This window comes from Portunus trituberculatus, chromosome 8, assembly GCF_017591435.1.
Source record: "Portunus trituberculatus isolate SZX2019 chromosome 8, ASM1759143v1, whole genome shotgun sequence".
In the NCBI taxonomy this organism is placed as follows: Eukaryota; Metazoa; Arthropoda; class Malacostraca; order Decapoda; family Portunidae; genus Portunus; species Portunus trituberculatus.
Window position 1 is genome coordinate 306,182 of NC_059262.1, and position 15,330 is coordinate 321,511.

Genomic DNA, 15,330 nt, shown 5'->3' on the forward strand with positions numbered 1-15,330 from the left:
CTTATGTCCTTTAGAGAGAAAGCAACCTGAGCTAAAGACAAATGTAAGTTTGTGTCTAGCTCAGAGAAGCTTTGACTCAAATAAATTGCTACCCACCATGAATTTAACACTGAAATGTGGGAGGAAGGAAAAGGTAGTAAGATGTCTTATACACACAGGAAGTAAGAGATCATATATCTCCCAAAGGGCCTTTAAAGATCTGTGCCATGATATCAATAAGTTATTTCAACTTGAATGTGAGATAAATACTTATGTGGGCCAGGATACTAAATTATTCAAACAAATGTCTACAGGGATCAAAATAGGCAGGAGGTTACTTTTCATACCCTTGCTGGTAGACGATGCTTTTGACATAACATTGGAAGTACCAGGAATTAGCAAAGTAATTTCTAAATTTAAAGCTAATAAAATCAAATTGTTGGATGATCCATTTTATAGTGAAATAGATCAAGATACCATAACAGTAGATATGCTTCTGGGCATTGATGTGATACAGTATATGCCCTCCCTTTCTTTAGATAACATTTTAGGAGGGACATGCCTTGTGATGGATAACAAAGTTGCCCCTATTGGAAACATTTATAATTTTCTTAATGAACAAGAGGGGCAAGTAGTAAGACAACTTTTACAGAATAAATGCCAAAGGGGAGTCAATGAAGTCAAAACATCAGTTAATGCCATTTTAGACCTTTTTAAGTCATATTTCAATCCTTTAGAGAATATTCTATCAGACTCTGAGGTAGACAACGGCCTTGAGAATTTGTTCAGTCTAGAATCCATGGGTATAAAAACTGACAATAGTGAATTAACATCTGTTGATCAAGAGCAAGTAGATAAATTTAAAGATAATGTTAAATTCCAAGATGGCCACTATCATGTATCATTACCCTGGCAAGATCATAAAGTAAATTCAGTACCATTAAATCATTCCATTGCCTTGAAGGTATTGGACAGAACCATCAAACAGCTAGAAGCTAAGGGATTAAAAGATAAATATAACATAACATAACAACATAACATAAATAATAGGATAACAAAGGGTTAGAGTAACATATAGATTTAAAACTATTGTTTTGGGGTTTACTTCCTCTCCCTTCATACTCCATTATGTTATGCAACATCATGCTAATTCCTTCCCTAATGACAATGTAAGTTATATGCTGGCCAATAATTTTTATGTAGATAATTTAATAGTAACTGGTAATAAAGTAAATGAAATGCATGACATTTATGATCAGGCCTATTTAAGGATGAAAGAAGGAGGATTCGAGCTTAGATCATGGAACTCCAATTCACAAGAATTGAGAGAACAGATGGCACGTGATGAAAGACTTGTGGAACATAATTGTGAGGAAGAAAAGGTCTTGGGGTACAAGTATAATTTTAATAAAGACACCCTAAGCATAGCCCATTGTAAATTGGACCCACAAGCTAACACAAAAAGAAGGGTGCTATCCCAGACCTCAAAGTTATTTGACCCAATCAATTTTGCTCTCCCTGTTACAATAAGAGGGAAGATATTAATGCGAAAGATATGGAAGTCTGAAATAGGCTGGGATGATACATTAAATAATGAACTATGTACTGAAATGAAAAAGCTGAGTAAGGATTTAGAACAATTACCACAACTAAATTTTAGTAGACAGGCATTTAATGAGGATGCAGGGTATGGCTTGCATATTTTTTGTGATAGTTCTGCTGAGGCATATGGCTTTGTAGCTTATGTTGTAAATGATAATGACCAGCGATCCTTTATATTTGCCAAATCCAAATTAGCACCTCTTAAGGCCAAGAATCAGCATAGCATTCCTACTTTGGAGCTCATGGGAGTCATTTTGGCTCTAAAATGCATACCATCAATTCTAGACTCTTATAAGGGGATGCAAATTAGATTCATAAATATTTGTGTAGATGCCCAAGTGGTATCAAACTGGCTGTTGACAAAGAAGACGAAGACCAAGTCCAAGTTCCTCCGTAACAGAATATTAGATGCCACCAGTTTAAAAACGGAGATAATAAATAAGTACCATGCTCCCATCCATCATAAGTATGTAATTACTGACGAAAACCCTGCAGACCTGGTAATAAAGGGGCTTACTTATAGTAAGTTTACAACTAAGATGAAATTCTGGCTGGAAGGTCCGCAGTGGTTGTCTAATAATTTCACACAGTGGCCACAATATCCCTTGCTTAGTATATCACCTGCTCAGAAACCCTTAATAAGTACTTTGTGTGCACATCAGCCTGCTAAAGTAAACACCAGAGTTTTAAATATAAATAAGTACTCTAGTATAAATAAGCTGATAAAGTGCACCTCTTATATGTACAAGTTCCTGAGCAAGATTAAAGGCTGTGACCCTAAAATGAAGGCATGGGAGTACTGGATAAAAACAGCTCAGAAGGAATATTTCCAAAAAGAACTGGAATTTTTAAGTAATGCTGTTATCCAAAACAATACTACTAATAATAACAAAGTAATACCTCCTCTGGTAAATAATCTTAACTTATTCCTAGATAATAAAGGCATTTTAAGATCCAGATGCAGGATAAGCAAATGCTTGTATTTTGATTATAATGTATACAATCCCATAGTCTTGCCAAAGGAAAGCAGACTTACTCTTCTCATTATAAATGACTGTCATCTAAAAATGCAGCATTTAGGCATTGGCACTACCTTAAATTATATTAGGGAACAAGGATTTTGGATCCCTAAGGGTAGGGCGGCAGTCAAGAGTGTACTGGGAACTTGTACAGTTTGTAAAAAATACAATGCATTAGCATTTAAATACCCAAAATTTACAGACATGCTTAAGCATCACATGAATTTAGTGAAACCCTTCCAACATGTTGGAGTGGATTATACGGGTCATTTTTGGGTTCAAGATATAGTGGCAGCCAAGGCAGTGAAGGTATATATTTTAATCTTTACTTGTTTGAATATAAGAGCTGTTCACTTTGAACTAGTATCAGATATGACCACCAAAAATTTTCTGTTAACCTTCCAATGGTTCTGCAACACCCACTCCATTCCCCAGCATATGTACTCTGATAATGCAAAATCATTTTTAAAAGGGGTCTTGTATTAGAAAATGCCCTCAAATCAGAAGAATTTAGGGAAGAACTGGAGAAATGAAGGATTAAACACATTAAGATTCCTGTATATTCTGCATGGATTGGTTCCGCCTGGGAACGACTTATTCGTACCCTAAAGAACTGCCTATACAAGGTAATTGGCAGGGCTAAGCTGTCTTATTTTGAATTGCTAACATCTATTTCGAATATTCAGCTAGCTATGAACTCCAGGCCCCTAACTTATAGATCCAGTGCTGATGACCTGGAGTCCATAACACCCAACTCATTTATAAAATTACATAGCAATTCATCCATTGTATTGAGGGATGATGAGAACATATGGGTGGATGACCAGGAAACACTGGAGAACACTCTAGTAGTTCAGGAAGAGATCCTTGACAATTTTAAAAGACTGTGGTACAACGAATATCTGCTGAGCCTAAGAGAACATAGTCGTAATTTGTATCAGAGTAACTGGGAGAATAGGGTAAGGGTGGGTGATGTAGTTCTCATTAAGACCATCAACAAACCCAGACCTTACTGGATGTTGGGAAGGATAATAAAACTTATTGCTGGTCATGATGCCAAAATAAGAACAGTCAAGGTCAAGCAGGGAAACGGCGCCGTGGAATACCACTCTATTTCCAACCTGTACCCATTGGAGGTGTCAATGACTCACACGGGGAGGGAAGGGAATAGAAGTGGGTCGGACGGTGGCGTCAACAAGCCTCCAGCTCGTGACATTGATAGTCAGGTTAACCCTAGACCTAGGCGGCACGCGGCCATAAAGTTCAATAAGATGCTTAGGGATAAACTGCCTTACTTGTAAGTTGTTAGATTAAGTTAGATTTAGGTTAAGTTGGGGTTTAATATTAAAAAATGCTACACTTAATCAATTTTTATGGGGATATTTAGGAAAACAAAGGTTACATCCTCTTCAAGGGTGAAGATATATTGCTAAGGTGAGGATGATTTGTTTATTTCAATGTCTTGTTTAGAATTAAGTTAATAATTTTATGTCTTAGGTTAGAAAATATATTTGAGTACCTTTCTCAAATATATTTTCCCAAAAAATGCTACACTACACCCTACTTCATGACGTAGTGAGGATTTAACAATAATTAAACAAATCACCATATGGATTTCCGGGGAATAGTGCAGAGTGACTATATCTGCCATAACCATACATGACCCCAAATATTAAATAATAAGTATAATTGCAATTTAAAATAAAATTGCAATCTTTGCTGGGGAGTGTGTTGGAATTAACCTTAAAATAAAGGATAAATAAATTAATTCACTGATGGCAAATCGTTGCTTCCCTCGGGTTATTCCATTTATATATATTAAAATAAAATTATAATAAACATTTAAGCCATTAAAAGGGCAAATAATATTTAAAAGATAATCAAAGGGGGATAACGAACGTGATGATAGCATTGGCAACATTTTGGGGTCGGCTAGTGCGCTGGCGCACACTCTCGTCCCAACTGCCAAGGCGTTAACATCACCGCTCGTCCTCTTGATTACGCAAAAGCTACCACGTGCAGGAGAACTTGATCCCACCAGACTCGATATTCCCACCGTATTGAAAGCCAGATAAGTTTCTAGCTGTTAATGTAAGCTTAGAGGTTGCAGGTCCTGTAGCTAGCTAGCTATTCATTGGCAGCTGAAACACTGAAATGTGGGGGTGAGTGCTCCCAGCCATAACTGCCGGGTAAGAGTCTGGTGATTACTTTTATTTACCGGTATCTCCTATAAATTTCTTATTCACATTATTTTTTATTAAATTTCCCTTAAGTTGTGTGGAACACTAATTTCTAACAATATGGGCCCTAATATGGGTACCACTATAAATAAAATTGCCTGCACCACTAATGGACAAAAGCTTAACAGCGCTTCCCACATATACTCTTCAAGTATGCCTACAGATACTATAGGCCATAACATAAAAAAAGTTACTTTTTATAGCAGATATTTTTTATCTATTCTGTTTTGTTTCTTTACATAATTATGTTTATTTATATATGCTACTCTGCGAGTAGCTGTGGTGGCGAGTGGACGTGTTGTGTGTGTGCTCCGTTTCTGGCTGTGGTTTTTATAGTTAGCGAGTGGTGTTTGTACTTGGTGTCTGTGTGTGGTGCTTTTGAGTGTTAGTGAAGTGAAAGTGTGTACTGCAAGTGTTAGATTAGAGTGAAATAGTGGTTAGAATCAGTGTTTGTGAGTTAAAAGTATTTTTGTAGAGCGAGGAGACTAGGCTTGTAACCGTCAAGTTGACCTTGAAAGAGGATTAGTTGACCTCACTTAGGCCCTCCCACCACCGCGGTTCCCCCACCCCGCCGTCACCTAGTATTTTTATTTGTTCGTGAGTTAATATATTGTAAATTAGTATGGCGGTAGCTACTGAGGTATATCAGAGTGTGATTGAGTGCGTGAAAGAGAGTGTTGAGGTGGGATTGGGAGAGTTTGTTGTGTGTGAGATGTGTGGGCACGACAGGAAGGTCGTTGACTTTTCTGAGTGTATGGTGTGTAGGCTCAAGAGCGAGAATTTAGTTCTTTCTCTTGAGCACCGAGAATTGCGAGAGGAAATCAGAAAGCTAAGTGAGGGGAAAAGTGCGAACGAACTTCTCATCTTTGAATTGAAGGAGGAGGTTAAGAGGCTTGGGGAGGCAGTGGAAACAATTAAGCAGGAGATCAGTGTTAGGCCGAAGGTTGGACCTTCTGAGGGCGACAGGGTGGCTTGGCCCTCTGTCAGGAAGAGCAGAGTGGGGAAGAGGGAGCAGGTGAGCCAGACTGGGAAAGATAGTAGTCAGGATAGGCAGAGATGGCAGGTTGCGAGGGGAAGGAAAGCGGAGACAGTTAGGGAGGATAGGACTAAACCTGTTGAGTGTGAAAATAGGTTCGGTTTGTTGGAGGGGGAGGGGGAGAGTGAGAGTGGAGTGAATGAAGTGGTTGTGGTGAGTGAAAGGAGAAAGAAGGGGGTAGAGGAGAGGAGGAGGATGGTTGTGCCTAGCACACCTCAGGTGTGTGTGGTGGGTGACTCTCAGGTTAGGTATTTAGATAGCACTTTCTGTGGGAAAGACAGGGATAGGAGGACGAACGTGTGTATGCCTGGTGCAGGTGTGTAGGCAGTGAGTGAGGAGGTGCAGAAGAGGGTTGGGGGGATGGAGAGGGAGGGTGTAGTAGTTTTGCACGTAGGTGGGAACGATGTCAGAGCAGGTGGGTCGGAGGAGTTAGTGGCAAGATTTCGGGAAATGTTAGGCAAGATAAGGGAGAGTGGTAGGAGGTGTGTAGTGTCAGGAATCTTGCCTCGTGTGTATGTTAGCAGGGAATGGTTGTCTAGAGCCATTAGTGTGAATGTTCGGGTAAAAGGGATGTGTAAAGATGTGGGTGTCAGCTTTGTGGATGTATGGGATAGGTTCTATGGGCGAAGGGATTTGTATGCTAGGGATGGTGTGCATCTGAGTAGGAAGGGTGTGGATGTGCTGAATGGATGTCTGGAGGGGGGAGTTGGGATGGAGTGTAGGGGGTGAGGTAGCAAATGCATTCCAGAAGAAAGATGCTAGACATAAATTAGATAGGATAAACAGAGATAGTGAAAAGATTAGGAAAGATTTCCAGGTGCAAATAGGAGAGAATAAGATTAGGATTCCAAATAAGGAGACAGCATCTAGGAAGGTAGCAGGACTTAAATGTTTTTATGTAAATACCAGGAGTCTTAGGAACAAGAAGGACGAGTTATCTAGTTATATAGTTGAGGAGGACCTAGATGTTGTATGTGTCACAGAGGCATGGGTAAATGAGGAAAAGTTTAGGGAAAATAGGAAAGAATATGAAGTAGATGGATACATTATGTATTTACACCAGAGAATTGGTAGGATAGGCGGAGGAGTAGTTATTTATGTAAAAAAATCCTTCATTTCCAGTCAGGTTAATGGTATTAAGGTAGATAACAGAGTAGAGTCCTTATGGCTGGATGTTAGAGTAAACAAAAGTAAGGTTATTAGAGTAGGAGCTTTTATAGGCCACCTAACCAGTCAGCAGATGTAGACAACCTTATGGTAGATGAGATAAATAGGGGTGTACTAGTCAGACAATTATCTTAGGGATTTTAATCTTAAGTCAGTAAACTGGGAGAGGATGGTAGGAGATGCTAGTGAAAATAAGTTTATGGAAAGTTTTCAGGATAACTATTTAGTGCAGATGGTAGATAAACCTACTAGGGGGAGGAAGGTTTTAGACATAGTACTAACAAATATTGAGCATTGTTTAAAGGAAGTTGAGGTAGGAGAGACTTTAGCAAACAGTGACCATCATATAATTAGATTTATCATTAATTCCAGTAGGGATAATATAGTGAATAAGACTAGAGTCCCAAACTATCAGAAAGGCAATTATGGTAGGTTACGTCAGTTATTAGGAGAGGTAAACTGGGAAGATAGTTTTGGAAATAAAACTGCACAGGAGATGTGGGATATTTTTAAGGTTGTAGTAAAGGGTATAGTGATGCAGTGTATCCCTTACAAAGATATAAGGCAGAGAAACAGGAAGCCATTATGGTGGACTCATGAGATAGGTAGCCAGATCAGAGAGAAGAAGAGGGCATACAGAGAGTTGCAGAAAAGTGGGAAGATGTAGATTTGATTAGGTACAGACAGGTCAGGGATGATTTGAGTAAGGTTATAAAAAAAGTAAAAGGCAGGCAGAGATAAAACTAGCTAGAGCTGGGAGTAAAGATCCCAAAAATTATATAGTTATTACAAGGTCAGTGATAAAAGAAATAAGGATAGGATTGGACCACTCAGAAAAGATGGTGTAGTAGTGGATCAAAATGAAGACATAGTAGAATTATTGAATGAACAATTTTCTTCAGTATTTACTAGGAAAGAATAGGAAATCCTGTTACAAACAGTGCGACGAGTAGTTTAAGAGCTTTAGAAAATATTGATATAAAACCGGGAATTATTAGGAAATTTATTCTTGAACTAGACGATAGGAAAGCCAGTGGTCCTGATGAGCTACATGCCAGAGTACTTAGGGAGGGTGTAGACAGTATTTCTGAAGCACTTAAGTTAATCTTTGAAAGATCACTTAGGTTTGCTGAGATACCTCAGGACTGGAAGTTAGCTAATGTTACTCCAATATTTAAAAAGGTAGGAAGGATGATGCGAATAATTATAGACCGATCAGTTTAACTAGTATAGTATGTAAGATACTAGAGAAAATCATTAAGGGTAGTATTTGGGAGCATTTAAATGAGAATAGATTAATTAGAGATACCCAACATGGCTTTAGATCAGGGAGGTCCTGTCTTACAAATTTGCTCGATATCTTAGAATATATTACCAAGGAGTTAGATGATGGAAATAGCATAGATGTTATATATCTAGATTTTAGCAAGGCGTTTGATAAGGTACCGCATAGGAGGCTAGTGTACAAATTGAGACTACATGGGATAGGGGTAGGTTAGTTGATTGGATTAGTGAATGGCTTTCTGATAGGAAACAGAGAGTAGTATTAAATGGGGCAATGTCTGAGTGGAAGGAAGTGGTTAGTGGGGTACCCCAAGGATCAGTGCTAGGACCTCTTCTTTTCTTGGTGTACATTAACGATTTAGATATAGGAATTAGTAGCAAAGTATCAAAGTTTGCAGATGATACTAAGATAGCATGTGCAGTACAGGGTGAAAAGGACAATTACAGAATACAACGAGACCTGGACAGGCTGATAGCATGGGCAGACAGGTGGCAGATGGAGTTTAATTCTGATAAGTGTCAGGTTATGCATTTAGGTAAAGACAACACAAACTTTAACTATGAGATGGAGGGATGTTGGCTAGAGGCAGTAGAGGAAGGAAAGGATTTAGGAGTAGTGATAGACAGGACTATGAAATTTTCAAAGCAATGTTTAGAAGCAAGAAATAGGGCAAATAGGATCCTGGGTTTTATAAATAGAAATGTTAGTTATAAAAGTAAGGAAGTGGTGCGTAGCTTATATAATTCCTATGTTAGGCCCCATTTAGAGTATTGCATACAGGCCTGGTCACCCCACTATAGGCAGGATATCAACATGTTAGAAGCAGTTCAGAGAAGAGCAACTAGGATGATACCAGCATTAAAGCGCCTGGAGTATAGAGATAGATTAAAGGAATTAAACATGTTTTCATTTGAGAGGAGATGTATAAGAGGGATATGATAGAGTTATTTAAAATGTTCTCAGATACAAACTACATAGATGTGAGATCTTTCTTTACCTTAGAGGAGGGAAATAGGACTAGAAATCATGGCAGGAAGATTAGAAAGCAAGGCTGCAGGTTAGATATAAGAAAATATTTCTTTAGTCATAGAGTGGTAGACTTCTGGAATGCATTGCCAGAGACGGTTGTAAATAGCACTAGTTTGACAATGTTTAAAACAGATTAGATAAGCACTTAAATTTATTAGATTTATAATTATGTAAAGCACTGCATGATAGTTTTTATAAGAAATTTACTATAGTTAAATAAGACATAATCCCCATGTATGGGGACCACAAATTGTAGAGGATTTTGCTGCAGGACTTAGCCCTGTTAATGGGCCAAATATTTAGAATTAGTATATAATGTATTGTGTACTTGTAAGTGTATCTTTAAGTACTGATGACGAGGTCGCTGTGCGACTGATACAGGATAACCTAGATGGGCCCTGGTGGCCCTTTGTTATCTTATTATTTATGTTATGTTATGTTTAATTCAAAAGGGTCACCAATGGCAACTTTTTTTACAATTTGTCCAAATATTATTAGGAAAATTTTTTTTAAATCAATACAAAAACCATTGAAGCATGCCAAGGAAAGTCTAACTGTGATATCTGTTTCAATGATTTATTACAGAAAAGTTTTATGTTCTCCTGAAGGAAAAAATGCAAGATAAACTTTTTACATGTAGTATTAGAAAAAAAATGGAAACAAGAAAACTATTTTTCACATGGCTTTTATAACACTAAAAACAAAATAAGCTTCATATTATTTATCAGTGTTTATTATGCCCTCCTACACATACTGCTTATTGCAATTTTACTATATAATCCAATTTCTATTAATAATAAGATTAAAATGTGATATATGTGAAAACTGTTGTACAATCCACCAGTGTGGTGCATCACAACAGTGGGTAGTAACTTATGATCCACCAGTGGGTTGTATCGCAGGTAACGTGTTAAAGTAAAGGTTATGTGACACATGAAAAGTTAGAATGAATGGTCCTAGCTGGCCTAAACCCTTGGAATGTTTATGGACCTAGTGAGGTCTCATTGTTCTCAAAAACTGTGCCTCCATGCTTGCACCTTGCCTGGAAAAACTCTTCTAACTTTGTCTATTGACTTCTATCTTTCCTTCTTCCTAAAAATGGTGACCATTCAAATCCCTCCCTCAAACTATATTTCTAATTGGGGTAGAGAAACCTTAAAGTGTTCAACATCTCAAAAGTCTTCCTCATTGGCTGTGCATCCAAGAAGTGTGACGTCATGCATGACTTGCAGTGCGCTGATATCAAAATCAGAATACGGTAGACGCTTCCAGGGTTTAGAAGTGTGGCCGCTCATCAGTGGCTACTTGATGGAATTGGTGTTTGTTGTTGTGTCTCTCTACTTGGTGGCTCTCTGGGGTTGCTCTATCTGAACTGTGGACACTTAATAGGGTGAGGAGGACGTAGCAGCCTGATGTGTTTTCCTGCTCCACGAGACGTGCGCAGAGCTTAATAGTGCAGTGTGCAAAGACAATTAGTGTGGTGTCACCTACAGATAATCGTTTGGTTGCCGGTGTCTCATTTACTCAGCTAAATCCATTTTCAGAGTGGTATGTATTATTGGAGTCTACTTTTGTTTACTCATTAGATTTAAATATCCTGACCTATTTCCATGTCTTTTATGACAGGGCAGTCAATAAACTGATTTTTTTTTTCTTTATGTAGGAGACACAGCTGGCCAAGGGCAACAAAATATGCATAAAAAGGCCTACTATGTTGCCAGTTCCCAAAAAGACATGAGAGTTAGCCAAAGTTCAGGGACAAATGTCTCGATTCCTCTCTTTTAAAAGAAGTCAATTCAAAGGAAGATGGAAATAGAGAAGCAGGAAGGGAGTTCCATAGTTTACCAGTAAAAGGTATGAATGATTGAGATTACTGGTTAACTCTTGCATTAGAGAGTTGGACAGAATAGGAGTGAGAGGAAGAGGAAAGCATTGTGCAGCGAGGCTGCAGGAGGAGAGGAGGCATGCCGTCAGCAAGACCAGTAGAACAGTTAGTATGAAAATAGTAATAAAAGAAAGAAAGAGATGTAACATTTCGGCAGTGAGAGACCAAAAGCTTTTCTTCTCATCAACTCCTCTCCTCTGACTGTCTTTTCAGCCTCTTTCTCATCGCCGAAATGTTGCATTTCTATCTTTTATTACTATTTTCATGCTAACTGCTCTACTGATCTTGCTAACTGTATACTTCCTCTCCTTCTGCGGCCTTGCTGCAAAAGGCTTTCTTCTTCCTCTAACCCCTATTCTGTCCAACACTCTAATGCAAGAGTTAACCAGTACTCTCAATCATTCATACCTTTCCTGGTAAACTATGGAACTCCCTGCCTGCTTCTGTATTTCCATCTTCCCACAACTTGACTTCTTTTAAGAGGGGGGTTTCAAGACATTTGTCCCTGACTTTTGGCTACTTCCATTCAATCATTAAGAGAATTGGCATTGCAAATGGGCCTTTATTTTATTTATTTATTTATTTATTTTACTTTATTTTTTTTTTTTTTTTTGCCCTTGGCTGGTTTTCCCTCTTGCATAAAAAAAGCTGTATAGTCTGACCAATTTAAACTTTTCAGTTAATTCAGTTAATGAAAATTATAAATTTCATCAATAGTAACAAGAATATTTAAATAGTATTAAGGTTATTCTCTAAAGGGTAGCTAACAACCCATTATGCATATGCACTTCTCATATTATCATTTATGTACATAGCTGAATGTCTTCCATGCTCAAATTTTACTTTTACGTTTCTTTTTACTTTTGTTACTACATGAAAGGGATGACAGATGTACAACAAGAACTTTACCTCACTTGGGTGATGTGCACCACACGAGTTAGAAGGTTAAGGCCAGTCTGGTTGTCCTGGGTTGTCTGTGGGTGTTCAAGAAGCAGCTGGCCGAGTTGCTGGAGGGGAGTCACTAAGCAGGGGTCTTCTGGACCTGACCCTTTTTTCTCTATTAGGCTAATACTTGATTGAAGTTTCTCCTGCATAAAGATTTAACTTTAGCCTTAATTTCTTATTGTTGCTACTGAGAGGTCATTCACACAGAGAATAAGTTCAGGGTCCTTGGATGCTATAATAATACTTGAAACACAGAATTAGATTATCTATTTTTTTTTTTTTTCCCCTTTTTACCAGGAGTTCTATAATGCAAGACAAACCATCCACTTTTCTTAAGCACAGGTCATAAAACAGTGGTGGTAGCACATACACACAGTATATATTAAACAACAGAGCATCTTACCTTAGCCTTGGTGAGTTTCTTTTGTTTAGTATAGAGAGCTGCCTGTGCACAGAGAACTTTCACTTGTAAATCTAGAGGAAGATCTATAGTGAGGGAAGGGTTGAGCTGTTTCTTCCACCGCATCACCTTTTAAAACAATAGTATGGATGAGAACCTCAAGCATATTATACACACACACACACACACACACACACACACACACACACACACACACACACACACACACACACACACACACACACACACACACACACACACAATGGAGAAAGTCAAAAAGGAAAAGGACTTAGGATTGACGATGGAAGAAAACAATCAACCAGTAAGCCATATTGATAGAATTTTTAGAGAAACATATAATTTGCTGAGGAATATTGGAGTAGCATTTCACTACATGGACAAAGAAATGATGAAGAAATTGATAAGTATTATAATAAGACCCAGATTGGAATATGCAGGAGTAGTGTGGACCCCTCATAGAAAGAAACACATAAGGAAATTGGAGAGGCTACAAAAAATGGCTACAAGAATGGTCCCAGAACTTGAAGGGATGACATATGAGGAGAGACTAAAGGCAATGGATCTACCAACCTTGGAACAAAGAAGGGAGAGAGGAGACCCGATACAAGTCTATAAATTAATCAACGGAATGGACCAAGTGGATAATGAGAAACTGATCCTGAGAGAAAAATATGACATCCGAAGCACAAGATCGCATAGTAAAAAGCTGAGAAAGGGAAGATGTCTGAGAGATATTAAAAAATATAGTTTCCCGCAGAGATGTATTGAGACGTGGAACAGTTTAGATAAAGAAGTAGTGTCTGCAACGAGTGTGCACACTTTTAAAGTAAGATTGGATAAGTGTAGATATGGAGACGGGGCCACACGAGCATAAAGCCCAGGCCCTGTAAAACTACAACTAGGTAAACACACACACACACACACACACACACACACACACACACGGCCCGGTAGCTCAGTGGTTAGAGCGCTGGCTTCACAAGCCAGATGACCGGGGTTCGATTCCCCGGCCAGGTGGAGATATTTGGCAGTGTCTCCTTTCACGTGTAGCCCCTGTTCACCTAGCAGTGAGTAGGTACGGGATGTAAATCGAGGAGTTGTGACCTTGTTGTCCCGGTGTGTGGTGTGTGCCTTGTCTCAGACCTATCCCAAGATCGGAAATAATGAGCTCTGAGCTCGTTCTGTAGGGTAACGTCTGGCTGTCTCGTCAAAGACTACAGCAGATCAAACAGTGAATTACACACACACACATACAAAAGAAAATCTAGTTAGGGAAATTGCAGAAAAAAAAGTGAGTAATAGTATTTGGTCTAAAAGAAAAAAATATAAAATATATACCAAGAGGAGAAAAAGAAGAAATGAAATCAGTCAAAGACCTACTAAAAAATCTAAACGACGAAGATAGGCAGAACTTAGAAGAGGAAGTAGAAGAAATAAACAGAATGAGACCATATCAAGAAGGAACAACAAGACCAATTAAGATACTACTAAAATCACAAGCAGCAACAGAAGAAATATTATATAGAACAACAAAACTCAGAGAAACAGAAGGTTGCAAGGATATATATATAAAGAAAAATAGAAATGAGGAAGAAAGAAAGAGATACAACGAACTGGCGGCAGCAGAAAGGGAAAAAAATAATGAAAGGTCAGAAGAGAAAAAAAAAGGCATTTTTTTGGGAGAATTCTAGGAGACAGGATAAGGAAATGGTATATAAAAGAGAAGGAAGAGGAAAAAGTGGAACAAGTTTAACTAAAAGTGTATACGAACATAGACGGGGTTTTATCAAGTAAATTAGAATTAAGAGATTACATAAAGAAAGAAGAACCGGATATTGTATGCCTGGCTGAAACAAAACTAAATGAGGCAATCAAAAGAGACTTGGATAATATATACAATGTATGGAGGAGAGACAGAGGGGGTAAAGGAGGAGGAGGAGTCATGATGATGTTAAGGAAGGAGATAGTGATAAACCAAGTGGAATGTGGGGAAGGAAAAGCAGAAGTACTGTATGTTAAGATGCATATAAATAAAAAAAGAGTTAACAATCATTGTAACATATGTGCCACCAAAAACAAATTCATGGACCAATCAAGAATATAAGGACATGATAGATGACACAATAAGGAGTCCAACGAGAATCATTAAGGTGGAAATTCGTTAATTTGGTCAAAAAAATTGAAAAATTGGAAACTTGGTACTTGGGTTCGTCTCTGGAGAGGGAAGCCATGAAGTTGAGGCACATAACGACTGCTTACCTGGTAATGGCGGGTTTAAAGGGGCCCTTTCAATACCCAATGCATACGCCTTTTTCTTCTAGTCTTGTTTTGCTTGTATTTATTATTTTTTTTGAGCTGTTTTATCTATTTTTGAGTGATGTACGATAGTTTAGTATCAGGCAGTGAGGGTGAGGAAGACGCTACTCCCTCAGTACCAATCGATACAGCCTTAGGGAGTGCGTGCGTGCAGCCTACCTGTTGATCGATTTACACGTGTTGGGTTCCCAAATTGTGACAATGACGTGTAAGGCCATGATGTAACATGGCCTGAAACTATCTAAACAGCCACTACCAGCCTCCAAGCAGTTGTCAAGGGATTATGTAAGTACATATCTGAGTTTGGTACATATTGGAGTGAGTTATTTATTTTTTATACCATGTGGGCTTTTTGACGGGAATTTATGGGCTAAAGGGATACTTTTAGGGTACCTCCTATCTTAAA

The 15,330-nt window shown here is 38.4% G+C and overlaps 1 protein-coding gene across 7 annotated transcripts in view; it reads right to left on the minus strand.

Moving 5' to 3' along the window:
* Positions 1-15,330, minus strand: part of LOC123501140 (tetratricopeptide repeat protein 23-like) — a 325,403-nt gene that overhangs the window by 107,511 nt on the left and 202,562 nt on the right. For all 7 annotated transcript variants that reach the window (XR_006673573.1, XR_006673574.1, XM_045249726.1 and 4 more), the window contains exons 7-8: positions 12,591-12,716; positions 12,152-12,330 (exon numbers count right to left, since the gene is read on the minus strand). Coding sequence is in view for 5 of the 7 variants with exons in the window: in XM_045249726.1 (XP_045105661.1) it covers positions 12,152-12,330; positions 12,591-12,716 (305 nt within the window). In the remaining 2 variants the exon portion in view is untranslated. The remainder of the gene's footprint in view (positions 1-12,151; positions 12,331-12,590; positions 12,717-15,330) is intronic.